Source organism: Dipteris shenzhenensis, chromosome 6 (assembly GCF_047967505.1).
Source record: "Dipteris shenzhenensis isolate YYH24624 ecotype China chromosome 6, Dip_SZ_1.0, whole genome shotgun sequence".
Taxonomy (NCBI): Eukaryota; Viridiplantae; Streptophyta; class Polypodiopsida; order Gleicheniales; family Dipteridaceae; genus Dipteris; species Dipteris shenzhenensis.
In genome coordinates this window covers 5,890,869-5,910,660 of record NC_141601.1, presented here as the reverse complement: position 1 = coordinate 5,910,660, position 19,792 = coordinate 5,890,869, and the positions used below count along the sequence as shown (strand labels likewise).

Below are 19,792 nucleotides of genomic sequence, written 5' to 3'. Positions count from 1 at the left end.
CGGAATAGGGAATCTATTCTTGATGGTCATTTTGTTCAGTGCACGGTAATCGATGCACATACGGAATGAGCCATCTTTCTTATGTACTAGCAGTACAGGGGAACAAAAAGAAGTGCTAGTACAGGGGAACAAAAAGGAGAAGAACTGGGCTGAATCAACCCCTTGGACAACAAGTCCTGTACCTGAGCCATAATCTCCTCTCGCTGAGTTGCACTAACTCTGTATGGGGGCCTATTGGGTGGCTCGCTACTAGGCATTAACTCTATCTGATCTACTGGTCTCTCTGGGGGTAACTCCCCTGGCAAAGCATCGGAAAAGCAATCTTTAAAGTTTACAAGAAATTGAAACTTATCTTTGTCTGCATCATTCATTTCAGCATGCATATCATGTTGGAATTATATCTATAGTTCAGCAGTGACCAATGTAATATAATAAGTTAGTTAGGGGCACTTTTCCCTCTTTTAGAGGTTTTTCCCCCTAACTGCAGTTAGTTCACTAACTATGGTTAGTGACTACTAAGGTTTTGTCACTATGACAAAACCTTATCTACACTACTTTGGGTTGTACTCTTTTACACACTCTATTGAGCAACTACAGCTTTCAAGCTTACGTCTCTCTCACTCTCTCTTGCTCTCACTCTCTCTATCTATCTCCATTCCTTCATTTGGTATCAGAGCAGGTCTAAGAGTCTTGTGCTCCTTGCTCCTCCAAGCTTCAACCACAACCTCGACTTTCAGCCTCAGCAAATCTGCCCCGTACAGTCCGTACGACTGTACGGATTTCTATCGCCAGCCGTACCACGCCGTACGCCGTACAGATCTGAGTTTTCGTACCTGCAGCCGTACCTCGCCGTACGCCGTACAGCTCCGAGCTTCCGTACCTCGTCGTACCTGCAGCCGTACATCGCCGTACCAGTTTGTACTGCTCCGTACCAGTCGTACTTCGCCGTACCAGTCGTACTTCGCCGTACAACGCAGTACCAGTTTGTACTGCGCCGTACATCGCAATCTGTGCTGTACCGTACAGCTTGATCCTTGGCAAGTGATCTTTGACAGGCTGAGTTTGCAGACAGCCATTGTTTGGCTAAGTATTCTGCAAGAACATTTGGGGCATTTTGCAGATTGAAGCCATTGCAATCATTGGGCAATTTTGAAGCTATCACAAGAGCAAAATTGCAGATTTATCTGAAATTTGGGGCTTTTGTATTAAAATTGCAGATTTGGGGCTTTTGACATTTTTACCCCTTTCTGGCTGCAATTTTTAGCTACAAATTGGGGCTTTTGTGTTTGGAGAGCATTTTTTGGAGTATTCAGTATATACTGCCTTTATTGGAGTGTTTGGAACACTTTTGGCAGATTTTGGAGAGTGATTTATGCTTGGACAGATTTTTGACAGCTCAACTGCAGAAATCTAAGTTGCATATACAGCCCGTGCTTGGGTGTGGTTTTTGGGAGCTGTGCATTCTATTCCCAGTAAGGGAATTCAGCTTTGTATCTGCTTCAATTCCTTTTTCAGATATCGCCCATCAAAATCAGAATGATTTTCAGTTCGGTGGTCTTTCTCAGGAAGACAAATTGGATGGTACCAACTACTCCCTCTGGAGTTTCATGGTACGTAATATTCTGATTTCTCGCAATCTATGGGATTATGTCAATGGGGATGAAATCCGACCAGCAGATATTGCACCTGCTACCCCTCCTCACCAAGGAGGTGGAAGAGGTCGTGCACAAGGTGCAGCTGCAGGCCAAGTTGTTGGTGCAGCTACAGTTAATACTCCTGAACAAAAGAGATGGGATTCACGGGATGCCTTAGCCTTGTCTTGCATCTCTCTTTCAGTGAAAAGATCAATCATTCCGCATATCCGGTCGTGTAAGACCTCCAGGGCAGCGTGGGATATTTTGGAAAGCATGTATGCAGCACGGAATGATGCCAGGGTATCTTTTTTAAAAAGAGAGTTGAGCAATACACATATGGAGGAGGGTGACTCCATGTCAGCCCACCTCACTAAGCTACAGGATCTCAAAGAGCAGTTGTTAAATATAGATGAAATTATTCCTGATTCAGAGATGATTACAACCACTCTGAATTCTCTTCCTGAGTCTTATCTCAGCTTTCATACTTCGCTGAATTTATCATTGAGGGGGGGTGCAAATCCTCTTTCTTTTCATGAGCTGATAGGACTTCTGCTTCAGGAAGAGCAGACCAGGAAAAATTTGGCTTCACGTGCAGGTGAACAAGCAATGCTCTCAAAATTCAAATCAAAAACAAAGGGACAGGCAAAAACAGCAGCAAATCAGCCTTCCAGTGGGTCAGGACAGCCTTCACAAAAGGCTAAAAGTGATGCAAGCAAGCCCAAAAAGAAGGGTTTCTGTCACTACTGCAAAAAGCCAGGCCATCACATAGCAGAATGCAGGAAAAGGATTGCAAAGGAAAAGAAAAACAGCTCAGGAATGGCTGTTTCAGATTCAGCCCCTTGTGCATCTGACAGTGGGGATGCTGCAGCCAACTTTGTTGGTCAAGATTATGCCTTTTTATCTTGCATTTCTGATTCTAGGTTGGCTGTTCCAGATGCTCGGGATAGTACAGCTTCATGCAGTGATGATACATATGCATTTTTGACTTGCAGTTTTGACTCTCCTTCAGATGCATCTGCTTTCAGTGTTGATGAAACACTGAACACATGGTATTTTGACAGCGGTGCATCCAAGCACATCACTTCGAGGAAGTGTCTCTTTACTTCCTTGCATTCACCCCCTGTTGGTAAGAAAGTCACTTGTGCCAACAACTCCTCATATTCAGTACGTGGCACAGGAGAAATTGAGCTCACTGCAATTGATGGCTCAATTTTCAGACTTTCTGATGTTTTATATGTGCCTGGCATAACCAAAAATCTCCTTTCAGTGTCCACTCTTAACAGAGATGGATTTCAGGTCATCTTTGAGGATGACAAATGTGCTGTCCGGGACAGGGAAGCTAACTATGCCTTAATGTTATCTGGTACTCTGCTGCGTGGGCTTTTTCAGCTTGATATTTTTCAGAAAAGAGCAGCTCATGCTTTGGCAATTTCTTCCCCTACAGTTGCCATGCAAAATGCAGAATTATGGCATGCCAGATATGGCCACATGAATTACAACAGCTTGATGACACTTCAAAAATTTTCAATGGTTGATGCATTGCCCCCTCTTGAGATACCTCCTCCACATGCCTGTGAAGGGTGCATTTTAGGTAAAATGCATAGATTTCCCTTCAAGAAGGATGGTTCAGTTAAAGCTGTTCGCAAATTGCAGCTTATACACAGTGATGTCTGTGGTCCCATGAGGACTCCTTCATTGGGTGGTCATCTCTACTTTGTCACATTTATTGATGACTACTCCAATTTTACTTGGGTTTATGGGCTGAAACAGAAATCTGAAGTGTTCACAGTATTTAAACACTTTTCAGCCATGGTTGAAAATGAAACCGGGCTCAAGATACAGATATTACGCACGGATAGAGGTGGGGAATACCTATCTGCAGAATTTGATGCTTTCCTCAAACAAAAGGGTATTGTGCATCAGCTCACAGTCAAGCTAACCCCTCAGCAAAATGGCAAAGCTGAGAGGAAAAATAGAACCCTCATGGAGATGGACCGATGTATGCTGAAAAGCAAACACATGCCTCATAAATTCTGGTTAGAGGGTTTGATGTGTGCCAATTACATTTTGAACAGGGCTCCCACTAAGGCTTTAAAAACAAAAACTCCTTTTGAGGTCTGGAATGACAGAAAGCCTTCAGTGGATCACTTCCGAGTCTTTGGATGCCTTGCCTATGCACATGTGCCAGTTGAATTTAGGCACAAATTGTCAGATAAAGCCATCAAATGCATATTTGTTGGATACAGTGCAGAAAGCAAGGGGTATCGTCTCTACAATCCTGCTACACGCAAAATCATTGTAAGTAGAGATGTGATATTTTCTGAAAATTCAGCTTACACTCAGGCTGATTTTCAAATGCCTTCACCTTCAGAAGATGTATTTCAAGGGTTGCTACCCATTGCTTTGGGTTCCCCTGCTGATTTTTCTGATCCAAATCAGAATTTACAGCAACCTTCACATGCTTCAGTTTCGCCACGGGATGTCATGCCTCCTCCACAGGAAGTGGAACAAGTGGTACAGCAAGAAATTGCAGACATACATGCAGCAAAAACAGTCCCAAACTGGCTGTTACAGACTCTCCGGGAGAGTAAACTTGATGCTCCGTTACCTGGCAGGACTCGCAGTGCAGCAAGGCACATGGAAGGTGCTAATTCAGTGGAATCAGCATATGCAGGTACTCTACTTGATGAAGAGGAGCCTGCCACATTTGAAGAGGCACAAGGTAATGTGCATTGGATGAATGCCATGCACGATGAGTTGCAGTCCATTGCCAAAAATCAGACTTGGGATGTTGTGGACTTGCCACCGGGTAAACATGCTATTGGCACACGATGGGTATTTAAAGTCAAACGGAAGCCAGATGGCTCCATTGACAGATATAAAGCCAGGCTGGTTGCTAAAGGCTATGCTCAGAAAAAGGGCATAGATTATGAGGAGACTTTTGCTCCTACATCCCGGATGACCACCATCCGCTCAGTAATTGCAATGGCTGCACATTTTCAGTGGAATGTTCATCAGTTGGACATCAAAACAGCCTTCTTAAATGGGGACTTGCTGGAAGAGGTGTATGTCAAACCACCTCCGGGTTTTGAAATTACAGCAAATGCACTTCAAGTCTGCAAGCTTAATAAAGCTTTATATGGGCTGAAACAGGCCCCTCGTGCATGGTATGCCAAGATACATGCCTATTTGACCAGCAAGGGGCTGCACAATAGTCCTACTGAGAGCACCCTCTACATCAAGATGGATGGGGGGGAAATATTAGTCATCCTTCTTTATGTTGATGACTTACTGCTCACAGGGTCCAATGACGACAAAATTGCAGATTTCAAAACTGATTTGCAGACCCACTTTGATATGTCAGATTTGGGGCTGCTTCATTTTTATTTGGGGATCCAGTTCTCTCATGAGAGACGTGGCACTGTTATGTCTCAGTCCAAGTATGTTCAGAAACTTTTGGACAGATTTAACATGCAAGAGTGTAAGCCCATATCTACTCCTATGGAACCGGGGCTGAAACTCACAATGCATGATGCAGGAGAATCAGTTGATGCCACACTTTACAGTCAAGCTGTTGGATGCCTCATATATCTCTGCAATACTAGGCCTGATATTCAGTTTGCAGTATCTCAGGTGAGCAGGTATATGCACAGCCCTAAAACTATGCATTGGCAGGCAGTTAAGCGCATCTTCCGTTATTTGCAAGGCACCAAGTCTTTTGGCTTACTATTTCCCAGGGGGGGTGACTTGCAGATGCATGCCTACAGTGATTCAGATTGGGCTGGTGATTATGACACTAGGCAGTCCACTAGTGGCAATTGTTTCTTTTTGGGAAAATCTTGCATCTCATGGCTAAGCAAGAAACAATCTACAGTGGCTACCTCATCATGTGAAGCTGAGTACAGGGCAGCTTTCACAGCAACAGTGGAATGTGTCTGGCTGAGACGTTTATTTGCTGATCTTTATCTGTCTTTGGAGGGTCCTTCTCCAATTCTCACTGATAGTCAGAGTGCCATTGCAGTGGCAAAGAATCCAGTGTTTCATGCTCGCACGAAGCACATTGAGGTTCACTATCATTACGTCAGAGAGAAGTTACATGCAGGAGAGATCAGTATGATCTTTGTGTCCACACATGACAACGTTGCAGATATCTTCACCAAAGCACTACCACGTGAGAAGTTCGAGGCATTTCGCAGTGCCCTGAACTTATATCCGTTTGGTGATTGATCAGCCTTGTACATGACATTGGCACTGCAGGGGGGTGTTGGAATTATATCTATAGTTCAGCAGTGACCAATGTAATATAATAAGTTAGTTAGGGGCACTTTTCCCTCTTTTAGAGGTTTTTCCCCCTAACTGCAGTTAGTTCACTAACTATGGTTAGTGACTACTAAGGTTTTGTCACTATGACAAAACCTTATCTACACTACTTTGGGTTGTACTCTTTTACACACTCTATTGAGCAACTACAGCTTTCAAGCTTACGTCTCTCTCACTCTCTCTTGCTCTCACTCTCTCTATCTATCTCCATTCCTTCATATCATTCTCTTTTTCTTTTACAAAAACCATGTACACGAAAATTGCAGACTTTATTGCTTTACCACATGTAACATCAGATACAATGGGGATAGTCTCCCCTTTATTCCTGGCAACTAAACGCTGGTTTTTCCCCCTATGCACAAACTCCAGCACTCTTTCAGAAAGAGTCAACTTCACTGCCTTGCGATGAAACCAAGGCATTCCCAAGACTACGTCATGATGTTTCAGTGGAGAAATGAAGAAGTCTTCCTGATCCACATAGCTCTGTACATGAAGACGGAGCTTTCCTATCAAGGAAGTGACTGGCACAAGATTCCCACAGAACATCTGATCGGCATTCAAAGCCCTGCCTAACTCCTCCGTCTTTATTCCCAGCCTCAGGGCTAGGTCCTCTAATATGAAATTATCAGTAGCCCCTGGATCAAATAAAATTAGCGCTTGCTGGTCTCTGACTTTGCCCCATGATAGCAGCAATTCTCGTTCTTCTGGGTTTGAAACATGACCCAGTATGTCAGGAATTCCTCCTGCCATAGGCTTTTGCGGTCCCCGTGGCTTCTCTGCCTCTTTTCCCTTCGAAGTTGAAGGCTTTTCTGGGCACTGGGCAGCCACATGCCCCTCTTTGCCGCACTTGAAGCATTTCCCATCTCTACGGAATTCAGCTATCTGTTCAGGGGTGAATGGAGATTTGCCTTTATAAGTCTTTGAAAACTGAGTACCCCTCGGCTTCTGAGGCTGAAACCCTTTCTTTTCAACCTTGGAGTACTCTTTCTTTTCTGATTTTGAAAAATCAGTTTTCTTTCTTTCAGCACGTCCTGCATGCAAGGATAGTACTGTAGATGAATCTTGTAACGGCACAAGACTAGCTACTGAAGCTGAATGCATAAGGTCTTGAATGTTCTTTGCTCCCAAAGCATTCACTACTGCCTGGATTCTTGGACTGAGACCTGCTCTGTACTTTCTCATTTGGGTTCCTTTGGAGATCTTTTTAAAAGGTGCAACCTGCAAATAAGCATCCCAAAACTTTTGGTTGTACACATCCACTGTATCTCCTGCATCCATATGCAAACTGTCCCAATCTTGAAGAACATGATCTCTAAACTGTTTAGGCATAAACTGCTGGTAGAAGGCTTTCTTGAAGTCCTTCCACTTCTTTGGGGCTGACCCATCTGTGGTCTGTGCACTCCACCATGCACTAGCTGTCGATGTCAAGTGCAAACTGACCATTCTTAACTGAGAGGATTCTGAAAACTTTTCTGTACCAAATACAGCATCAAACTGCCTGATGAACTGCAATGCTTTGTCTGTATGACCATACTGTCCATTGTAGGTCATAAACTTGACAGATTTACCTCCCTCTTTGAATTCCTTGGTCTCTCTGGAAGACTTACTCTTCCTGGACTTCTTGTGTTTCCTTCTTTTCCTTGATGGTTTATCTGATAAAGAAGAAGATACAGAAGTCAAGCTCGAGGCAGACGGTGATGGACTAGGAGATCGGTGATGATGCCTCGATCTCTTCCTGCTATGAGACCGTCCCCTATGAGATCTCTCTTTCTCTGGCTGTACACGAGAGTGTGCCTCTGGCATTGACACATCATATGCTGAATTAGGCATAGCTTCTGCTTGAAACAAATGCTGAGCCCTTGGATCCTTTCTGAGATTTTCCATCTCTTGTATACGAGTGCATACCATCTGCTCAAATTCTTGCTGAGTTTGTTGCACACTTCTCTGTCTTGGATGTACATATCTTGTGAATCCCACTGGATAGGTGATTGAGCCATTTTCTTACAACTCGTCTGAGATCTGCAAGTTTCTCACACACACACTGTGTATGCAACTGATGCACGCTGCCTTTGCTTTTCAAAGAGAAAAATTACCTCAACAAGGGGTGTCTTGCATTCACAATCTCTGCCAGTACCGGGCTGTCAACTCAAGGCATATACCCACAAAGTTGCCAAGGCATCAACAACTATATTGCGCCTTTTCTGGCTGTTGCAGAAAGCACTCAGAATGCATCTGATTCCCTTTTTCTGAGCACAAAGGCATGCATTTTCTCTTTTTCGGCAAATCTCTGATTTTTCCTCTGATGTCTGCTGTTTCTGACAGTAGATACTTTCTCAGATAAATGAAAATTGCAAGCAGAAACAGTCTCTACAACTGACTCTCTTTTTTTTTTTTTGGAACAGTAACCAGATGAAGTAACTGACTGGTTACTCTAACCAGACTAACTGGCTCTAGTCTGGTTAGTCTGAAACTAGACTAACTGGACTGGTCACAGTCTAGTTACACCAACCAGACTGGTCTGGTTAGGCCAGATTAACTGGACCAAGGTTAAACTAACTGGGTACTGGTTCAACTAACCAGAGTTAACTATCTGTAGTTAACTTAACCACGGGTCAACCAACCAGGATTAACTGTACCAGGGTTAACTTAACCACTGGCCTGCCAGGCTGGCTGCCATGTGTCTGCTCTCTGCACATGCTTGTGCCATGTCAGCATGCCACGTGTCACTGCCACATCAGCTGGACCTGCTGGCTGCCATGTCAGCCCGCACATGTGGTTGCCACGTCACCTGTGTGCCACGTGTAAGCACCACGTCACCTGCCTGCTGCTCATGTGCCACGTGTACTTCTAAATGGCACCTGGCCACATCAGCGTCTATGCCACGTAAGCCTAAGGTTCTCAACGTTGGCTGACTTGGTCGGCATCACGCATCGCTGGAGCCTTCTATGTGCAGCGCAGATAATCGACAACGAAAAAGAAAAATTTCTTGGGTCACGTCTGTCGTCACACCATCGCGTCAACGTGCCTGTGCAGAGTGCCACGCCCGCGCCCGATCATTGTTCTGTGCCTTCACAAGGACATCGAAAATTTCCGTGAACTCCTTTGGGCATACCATCTAGTGACCTCCCTGATACCCCTTCGCCATTCGACGGAGATATTTTTCCCAAAGTGTTGCATTCTTGTGAGCACATTCCCTTTAGGGCCCCGTGCATAGAAGATAGTACCGGGCAGAAGTAAACTCCTTGCTGGTCTCTGGATATTCGGGCACGACGTATGTCTCAGGCTTCGAACTGTGCGTTCTTATCCCGTCACATTTGAAGCTCCAAGCATACTATTTACCATCTCATGAATTAACGTCGAATCCTTTTACTCTCTTGCTGGGTCGTCACAGCCTTTAAGCTTTAGATCGTCACCCCCTTCAAAAAGAAGGCAAGCCATGCTCTGATACCAATGAAACCCTCCCTTGTAAATTACAGCAAAGACACTCTCATTTCTTTATGCAATCGCTAGCTCTATCGTGGAACCTCACGCTCATAATTTACTGCAAAAACACTCATAAGAGAGCTCTCTCTCTCTACACACAGCTAGGGCCCAGGACAACATGTCGGGCTGAACCCCCCCGAAGGTATTTTATTTCTTGAAGAGAGAATCTGTTACAAGAGTTCAGCGTGGAAGCTGTACATATCCATAAAATCCAACGTAGAATGAATCATTACGTGAGCTCTAAGGCTCCCCTTCTTGGCAACAAGCCACTTGTCAATTTCTACACTACTTTCCCAATTACATGCCACTAAGGGCAACTCTGGAGTCTTCGAAGCACTTGGTCACGCGAACCGCCTCCTAGACTCTGATTAGACTCCCGTAGCGCTTAGGAAAATAACTCTTCCTGGTACTTGCAACAATTAATTAAAGCGCACCACCATGGCACCCATTAATTGTTAGCGCTTTGCATGCAAATAACACAGTGGACTAATTCTAGTCACGGTGGGCATCCCCACTGAATACATGTGCACACATAACAAATATAAAAATATATATTTATTCTCTGGTTGACCGGAGTCAACGCTCTTGATTATAATTAAGAGGCTTTGACCAAGGGTCGAGGCGCCTTAATTATAGTCAAGTCTCTCCAACCGAAGTTGGCACATCTTGGTTAACCGTGGTTAACCCTCTTGGCACATGCCAAGTCTCGTTGACCAAAGTCAACACTCTCTGACTGTAGACAGCTGTGTAGTTCTCTGGTTAACCGTAGTTAACCCTCTTGGTAATAAACCAAGTCTCCTTGACTGAGGTCAGTTTTACTTGACCCGAGTCTAGTATCTTTGACCGTAGTCAATTCTTTGATCATTAAAAAAACTCTTTGACCATAATTAACACATATAAAACTCTTTAATTATGATCAAATAAATGGTCAACTGTACTTTGACTTAGGATATTTACATTGTGGTGACACATGAGACCAGTCTGGCATGTGTTGATCACGTGGAGATACCAAGGGACTTTCAATTTCCTTTTTCCCTTTGTTTTATTTTGTGGTTAAATTTCTAAAGTTTCAAGGTGTGTGAGCTCGATTGGGAGCAAGATTATGCTTTTGGATTTACGGATTTGGAAAGGATTTGAGGTCTCTGAGATTGCAAGAGTTTTCCTAGTATAGGGAAAAGCAGTTTTGGTTTGCAGTTTAATATATGCCTGGTTAGCTGTAATTTTGGGAGTTGGACTTTCGATTGTAGATACAATTCAGGTGTGTTTTTTTTTTTTTTTTAAACACCCCCCCATCGACCTAAATGGAAGTAGAAGAAGAAGCTTCTAGGGTGGATCCCGTAGAGTCGGGAGTCCGGCCGACCCCGCAGATGTCGCGCTCAGCAGGCCATACACTATCATAGTTCCGATATCATAGAGACCTAGTTACACAAATGGGACGAAGCTTTCGCCATTTGTGAAATCAGGAATGATATTAAGAAAATCCACGAGGCCACCCATATGTTTAATGAGGCAGCGGATAGGTGGTGGATAAAACAACAAAAGGATGGAGTGGCATCCACTACTTGGGAGGGGTTTAAAAAAGAATTTAAAAAATACTTCTTACCTCCTGACGAAGCATCCCGAGCTTGGGATCAGTATCCAAACCTTCGTCAGAGAAATTTATCAGTGGCCGAATACACTGATAAGTTCAGAGAAAGTGTAATGAAAGTTTATGAACCCCTACCTCAGTCAATCCAGATAAAAGATTTTATCTTTGGACTGAATGATCGGATCAAGATGGAAGTTCAAGCCAAGTATGCGAACACGCTAGATGAAGCAATTGCCATAGCCCTGAACTATGAAGATGCCAAAGAGAACAAACCAAGTGGGTTTGTGCAGGTTGGGACTCGATATGAGTACCCGAAGAAAACTGGGTTTAAGAAGAAGTGGATTAGCAAAGGGAGTGCCTCATAGCCTAGTGGTCAAGCCAAGCAGACGAAGCCAGTTGAGACTCCTAAACCAAGTACCACCATTGGAATGAAAAGAAAAGTAACACCAATGGCAACCCCGGCTTTGGTCGAAGTCTTCTTTGAACCCAGAGCAAAGAGAAAAAGCGAGGAGAGAAGGCTTGTGTTTTGGATACCTTCAGCCTCATCAGTGGAAAGATTGTCCACGAAACAAGGATCGTCGGATGGCTGGTGATCTCAGAATGTGACGTGGAAATGGAGGGAAGTCTCAACTAGCAGGATCTTCTCAAAGGTCAGTACCTATTTTGTTATGTGTGTCTGTTGCTAAGTTAGTAACTAGTGCACCTGATAATGTCCTGTCAAAGCCCGCAGCAAGGGAGTATACAACCTTTAACGATACGGAGTTAATTAAGATGAAGGGGCAAGTAGCTAATCATGATGTCATTGTGTTGTTTGACTCAGCGTCAACGCACAATGTAATTAACTCCAAGCTTGTAAAAAGGCTGAAATTAAAGACTAGTCCATCTGACTATGCATATATAGTCAGAATGACAGACGGAAGTTCAACTGAAGTATGGGACCAAAGGGTTACCCAGTTGGAACTTTGAATTCAGGACTATGCTGAGAAGCTTGATTTTGAAATAACAAAGCTTGCTCACGCAAACATAGCCCTAGGGTAAGGCTTGGCATTCTAGAAAGAATCCAACCATAGATTGAAAAAAGCACATTTATCAATTCAAGATGAATGATGTGATGTATGTCTTACGAGGTGACAAAGATATACCTCAAGGACCGTTGGTTTCTGTAATGGAAGTTCGAAAAGCTCAAGAAGAGTTTTTGTTTCTTTGTACAGCATCGGTAGAGCCGATTGATGTCCTTCAGCTAGCACTGATGTTACCCAAAATGGAGAGATGGTCAAGCTGGCTGATCAAATAGTAGAGGAGCTCTCTGATTATTTTAGGAATGAGTTACCTTATGGGTTACCTCCCGAGCGAAATGTTCAGCATAAGATTCAACTAATCCCGAGGGCAGAACCTGTAAATAGACCTCCCTATAGGTTAAGTTTTACCAAAGAAGCGGAGGTACGAAGACAACTGAAAGAATACCTCAAGCTGGGGCAGATTCAACCCAGTTTCTCACCTTTTGCTTCGCCAGTGATATTTTAAAAAAAGAAAGATGATACTTTTCGACTCTGTATAGATTACAGAGCACTGAATAATATCACTATTAAGCACAGGTATCCAATGGCTCGAATCGATGATTTGCTGGATGTGTTACATGGGACCGTAATTTTCAGTAAGATAGATCTTAAATGTGGCTACCATCAGATCCGTATTAGAGCCGAGGATGTGCATAAAACCGCTTTTAGAAGCAAGTTTGGACATTATGAGTTTTTTATAATGCCCGTTTGGACTTACCAATGCTCCAACTACATTCGTCATGCTTAAAAACGATTTACTACGTCCGTATATTGAAAAGTTTGTAGAATATTTTATTGATGATATTCTTGTGTTCAACAAAAGTATTGATGAGCATCACGAACACTTAAGAATAGTGTTCAATACTTTGAGGAAAGCCAGTCTTTATGTAAATAAAAAGAAAACTATACTATGTATGGTAAGACTTGAATATTTAGGATTCATTATTACTCATGAGGAGGTAAAAATGGATCCAAAGAAAGTGGTTGCGATACCCACTTGGCCTATCCCTCAGAGTTTGACCACTTTGCGATCATTCTTGGGATTTGTCGGTACCGAAGAGGGAAGGATAATAAAGTTGCTGATGCGTTGTCACGCATTGCCTAATATGAGTTTCACATTATTAGAGAGTGCTCTAATGACCGAGATTAGGGAAACTCAAATGGTGGACGAGTTCGTCCAGAGCCTTTGGCCTAAGGCTCATGTATTCAAACCCGGGAAAAAGGATGACCTGGCATCCAGAAAAGACCAAACTTATGCAAGATATACCATAAGAGATGGTATGCTGGAAAGAAATGGCAAGATAGTAGTACCTGATCAGAATGATCTCACGCAGAGAGTCATTTAACAATGCCATGATAGCCCATGTGCGGGACATCCAGGAGCCGAGAAAACATATGATCTCATGAAGTGAGATTTCTTTTGGCCGAAAAATGAAAAAACATATTCATGAATATGTGACACGTTGTTTTTTGTGTCAGGTAAGTAAGGCAGAGCGGGTGAAGCCACCCGGACTTTTACAACCTTTGAAAATACCACTGCACCCACCATTCACTAAGAGCATTAGCACGTATCACAGAATTTCGACTTGTACTTTAGGCTCGATCTAATATTCCTAGATTGAGATACAAGCCTGACAATCTCTCCTCAAAAAACTAGGCCCTTGGTATAGTTTTAGTTCATCATGGGGCAGAGATGTTGAAACGAGTTGATTGGTTTTACTGTTTTATGTGCTAAAGCTGAGGTGTGCAGGAGATAAAAGGGCTCAAACCAGAAGCCGTCATTATTCATCTCTCTGCTCCCACACCACCAAGTTGCATTTTAGCACCTTTGTAGTCGGAAACCAAAAACTGATGTTCTCCTGCTTCAAATCTCTATTTGATGCACTTCCCTGCTTCCACCTTGATTCTCCCTCCCTTGTTCTAGTTTTACCTACCCTGAGGTTCCTAGTTCTCTTTCGAGAAAGTTATCAATGTCACAGATCAACCACTTGTGGCATCAACTTGAGGAGAAGCCAATCCCAGCCAAGTGCAATCGAGATAAAATAAAACAAAATCCAGATATACATTTATTTATTTATATTTATTTATTTATATTTATATATTTATATATACATATATATGTGTGTGTGTGTGTACATACATACATACATACATATGTATGTATGTATGTACGTATGTATGTATGTATGTATGTATGTATGTATGTATATGTATATGTATATGTATATGTACATACACACATATATATATATGTTTTAGTACACCAAGATGTCAATCAAAGCTAATTACCCACAGACAGCATGGATAGGAACCCAGACAATATTATATGCCTTACTTTGTAGACAAAAGAAACACAAAACACAAGTATTAGAATACTAAAATTAAGCTAGAAAGCAATGTCCAAAACCTACCCGAAGATGATGGCCATCAAAATTGTACCCATCTCGTCCTCTAATGGCATCATCAGCATCTCGGGGATCTTCAAACTGCAATTAAAAAATGAAAAGCTCTACTAATTCCCCTAGCTTTCTATGCGGAAACAGCAAAGATCACACCTGAATGACCATCAATTTGGTAATTTGCAAACACTTGCCTCAACAAAACAGTAGCCAGGGGGACGAGGAGGGAGCTTCAAATCAATATCCACAATAGGCCCATACTGTAACATGAAAATAGCAAAATCATTCAGGGACATCACAGATCTGAAAATTTCACAAGCAAAGTTCTCACAAGCACAATTAATACTTGCAGTTCAAAAATCATGTTAATATTATCCAATTGTCTGCACAGCTTTACATCACCATACCCTCCCTTGAGAAAGGGATGCAAAAAACTATTGTTCTCAGAAAAGGAGTGCCAACAAATGGTGCTCCAAACCTTATAAAATAAATCTTTGATTTCCCTCTCGTGTACATCTCCAGGTAGATTGCCAACATAAATGGTACAGCTTGCACGGCGACTCATGATGATTGCAGTGTTTTCCTTTCCTTCTAAGCAATAACCTTCACTCAAAGCATACAATGTGATACAAAACAAAAGTTCATCATTATCGCTTTGAAATCATCAAAAAATCAGTAGGCAGCTTCTATCATAGACACTGGGAACTATGAATCAAACCAAGGAGGGTAACATTGATCCAACTGAAGCTCCATCGCTCCCTCCCTTGCTCCAAGAGCTCCTCAACTATGATGCACAGAATGATCAGGGCGTATCCCATGTCCAAGTACAATCACTCTTCCCAGATATGCTCGAAACTTCCTCGTCTTCAAACTTCCCCAAACAACAATAGAAAGCACAAACTACCCAGCAAATGTGCAGAAGGGAATGATTCTACTTTTCTCCAAACCTAACTTAACTCCCACCATGCAACCACCAAGTGCTACAATACCTTGCAAGAAAAGCATAACCTTCTTGCCCGTGAAAAATGACACACTCCTTGATACCATTCTTCATACAGAACTCGTATAAAGGGTAAAGTAGGGAAGCACTCCCGCACTTTTGACTTCAGACAAGTATTAAACTTAAGAGTACAGTAGGGAAGCAATCCAGCACTTTTGACTTCAGTACCATTCTTCATACAGAACTTGTATAAAGGGTAAAGTAGGGAAGCACTCCCGCACTTTTGACCTCAGACAAGTATTAAACTTAAGAGTACAGTAGGGAAGCAATCCAGCACTTTTGACTTCAGAGGAGTACGAGTACAGTAGGGAAGCAATCCAGCACTTTTGATTTCAGACAAGTATTAAACTTACGAGTACAGTAGGAACGCCCTCCAGCACTTTTGGCTTAGACGAGTATAAAACTGCTATATAGGGGAACTTGCTACTGCAGAACATTATCGACAAACGAAGGACTGCTACCGCAAAATTATCTTATGACTTTTGGCAGCAATATTGCAGGTAATAGATATGCAAGCTCTGACAATTCAATATCAAACTAGACATACAATTTTCACTCTGTTGTGCTAATTGGTCCTCCAACAATAGGGAAAATTATAATAACCAGAGGTCATTAAGGGTCCGCTTCACAAGGGGCTGTTTCCAAAGCAGCATGAATTCAGAGCAAACTAGCATGAGGAGACCACTATTTGCATAAATAAATAAATTTGTGTGAAAGACTCAAAACACAGATCCAATAAACCGAGATTAAGACTGGATCCAACAAGGAAGCAATCCACTGAGGAATTTGCAGAAATGAGGAGCTGAATCAGCACTAATTAAGGAACCTTAAAACTCAAACCCCATTATCAGACTACAAGAAAGGAGAAATTCACCATTGGGAAAGAATAATGCAATTACACCCAGAGGAGTTGCAGGTAAATGCAGTAAGGGGATGATTTCTTGAATTTCGTAGCCCTGGTCACAAGGAATTAGTGAAGTTCAAGCCTTTTTCAAGGTGATCGCAAAATTAGAACTCTCAGAAATAAAGACCCAATGCCTAACAAGGTTAAGAAAAAATGGGAAACTCATGAAGGTAAGAGCATGTTGCATACAGTTGCAAGGAGAGAGAATTAATCAGCTAGGCGATGCAAATGACACGAATGGTTTCATGAGGCTCCTTGTACCTCCTTCCCTTAAAGACTTGAAACTGGTTGATGGTAGCAGTGTTTTGCATGAAGCTGTAAGGAGAGACGATTAACCACTCATCCCACCTAAGCAATGCAAATGACTTCCTTTAACAATGATATTGTGATGATATCATAAACAAACTTGTCACAATGCAAATCTTTCCCATATAGAAATAAGATGCAAAATATCGGCTCCGTTATACGCCCATTAGATCTCTCTTGGAGAATTGTAATGCAAGTACACTCGTCCTCAAAACGTCACGAAATTATTGATAAGAGAACCTTGAATAATATATTACCCAACGATCAATTTACAAACTATGAAACTCTACCCAAAGCTAATCAAAAGCAAGACGAGATGGTCAAGCTTCTTCAAAAGAATTCTATTTTACTGCTAAGTACAGGAACTAGGAAGGAATCCAAACGGAATTGTAGATGCTTCTGAACACGACACCTGTTGCTGCAAGTACACATCATTCGCAAGAAACTTGTCAATCAAGATTTCACTATCGTTTACACATGAAGCTGATCAAGCATTGATGTTCCTTCGAGTCACCTTCTCACTATCTTCCCATTTAGTGTAAGGAAAAAAGCACTATCATCAAAGATGACAGCTATGTATTCTCGAACGTGCTTCAAGCTCCAACTATCTATGACCTCAAGATATTGGATATCCCCATTGGGGATATGTACCTCTACCTCTGTGGTGTCCACTACATCACAATCCATAGGTATCCATGTGCCATGAGTATTTTTCCAACGTCTGTAAGTGTATCTCACGTAGCAAATCCTCCACACTACTTGATATCTTATTACTATACTTTCTTTAGTAAGTATACATTGAAAATGGTCTCCCTTCTACAAACCCTCCCGAACATATCGGCAAATTGATGATTTCATGCGGTGAACCTCATCATTGGAGTTTGAATAGTCCTGTACCAAGTTTCCAAAAGTTTGGATCATTTTTTGACCCAGTTGCCAGATGCTATTGGAGAGATCAAGGTTAGGTCCTGGAAATTGCAAGAATACACAAAGCTGTGAATTGTTTACAACCTCCCAAAACAAGGGGCAAAGTCAAATAAGGGTCGCTATACGATATGGAGCCGTTTTAAGGAATTGGTCCTTTTACGTGGATCCCTCTGATGTGTTGCCAAAAGAAAGATCTAGGAGCCCCTCCCCTAAACACAAAAGCAGATTCTCTTCTAAATTGCCCCATTCTGAACCCTCAACAAGGCTACAAAATCTAAGGATAGGATTGATGCGACAACGAACTACCTCAATGCAGCAGATAGCTCAGCTATCAAAGGGACAATCTACATTGGAGCAGAAAATTAAAAGTGTGGACAAGGGCCGGGTGAAGTGAATGCAGTAAAAAACAAAAAAGAACCCAAGGTAAAGGACTAAGTTCTAACCAGAAAGATATTCAAAGATAGAAATTGATTATGATCTTGTAACAGGCATTCCAGGAAGAGCTAGCCGAAAAAGTGCCTCTAAGATTTGAATTTTAACTTAGACATGAGGTCTACAATTCCCTTTGCACTAAGAAGCTGTGAGAGATTGGGGACCTAGGCAAGTTTCCTGTCGACTGACCGGTACAGTATTAGGCCTGTTTTAGACGAATATAGAATTGACAGCGGCTGGCTGAGGGAATTTAGCGATTCGCCAAGATTCATGTCCTGCAATCGATCTGCAGGATAAGAGGAAATGACTCAGAAGCATTCCCACGCCAGGTTCTAACTTCGATGAAGACCAATGCAGAGCCAAACAGCATAGACACTGCTGCACGTGTACAAGGGCTGTAGTGTAACACAGCAAAAAAACTCCTATAGAAAAACGTCTCCATTGCAAGGTCGAATGAGCACAAGAATTTCCAAATCGTGTACTTGATTCATTTGCTTTCCTTGCTTCCCTACCTTGCTCTTCCGGAAGAAGATGAAGAAGAAGACAAAGAGACATACCTGGACGACCGAAAACCACACGAACGCACAAGCAAACGAAACACGATTAACCCTAATCTATTCAGTTTCTATTTTTGGAAAATCTTTAGTCTTTTCTTTTCTTCTTTTTTTTTGAACACTCTCACACCCGTGGTCCTATTGAGGGGCCCTCCAAGGCTTTGGCGTAGTGGTATGAGTGTTGGGTTGCCAACCCTCAGGTCATGGGTTCAAGTCTTGGTGGATTGGGTATGAAGTCCTAGCTTGTGGTTGGGGTGTGTGTGAGTGCCAAAGTTGTGGACCCATTGCCCATCGGTCCAGCTTAATCTCTCTCTACTTCACAACATAATTTGAGACTTACTTTAAAAAGTCTTCTTCACACGCGCACACATTGAGCGCAGACTTCTTTGACCTAAGCCTTGGAGCAAACCAAGGACTGGAACCATCCTCACTCGCTAAAACATGGACAAATGCCTTCTACATGTCACAAAATGAGCAAATACATGATAGATCTGTTGCTATTAGCAACCCAAAAATTCTTCACTAAAAGCAAGGGGAGGAGTGTGGGAATGTCATGTAATCATTGGTATGACTAAGATTGTAAGGACGCAAATAGCGCAGACACAGCAAAGAAAGAAGACAAAGCACAAACATGTAAACAAATGGTGAGGAATAAGAAAAGGATATTTCTCAAGAGCAAGACGCTTAAGAGCTTTGAGGAGTTGAAACAAAATCCCAAAAAGTTCTTTCATAAATTGCATGGCAACAAACCTCAAGAGAGGAAAGCACAATGGGAAGACTCGATGAAAGCCTTTACAAAAGAGATGGAGAGGAGAAAGTCAAACACAATTACACAATCAAAGCATCAAATGCAATTATAATTGAGGAGGATGTGGGTAAAGGGCTGAAAAAGCTAGCTAATGGGAAACCTCCAAACACACATGGGCTAGTAGTAGAAATGCTACCATGGGAGACAAAGAATATGCTTACCAGGCTCATCTACAAGAAGGGTTTCCTCCAAAATGGCAGCTTAGTAGGATTGTACCAATCCATAATTGGGGAGATAGTAAGTTGGCAAAGAACTATTGGACAATCACAGTGAGGAGTCTAATGGCAAAGCTACATGGCACTATCCTTAAGTTAAAAATCAGCAAATGACCGGAGGAACAGGGAGTCAGAGCACCATCCCAAGAAGAGTTTCACCCCAA

General features: G+C 42.4%; 1 protein-coding gene across 12 annotated transcripts in view; it reads right to left on the bottom strand.

Annotated features, from left to right (window-relative positions):
• The window catches only part of LOC147900692 (serine/arginine-rich splicing factor SR30-like), a 66,376-nt gene extending 47,727 nt beyond the window's left edge, over positions 1-18,649 (bottom strand). For 3 of the 12 annotated variants that reach the window (XM_087375458.1, XM_087375459.1, XM_087375457.1), the window contains exons 1-4: positions 15,201-16,566; positions 14,961-15,085; positions 14,677-14,742; positions 14,495-14,569 (exon numbers count right to left, since the gene is read on the bottom strand). In XM_087375458.1, coding sequence (XP_087231584.1) covers positions 14,495-14,569; positions 14,677-14,742; positions 14,961-15,085; positions 15,201-15,300 — 366 coding nt within the window. In that variant the 5' untranslated portion in view covers positions 15,301-16,566. The other 9 variants (XM_087375466.1, XM_087375463.1, XM_087375469.1 and 6 more) reach the window with 9 other exon arrangements.
• Between the last annotated feature and the right edge of the window lie 1,143 nt (positions 18,650-19,792).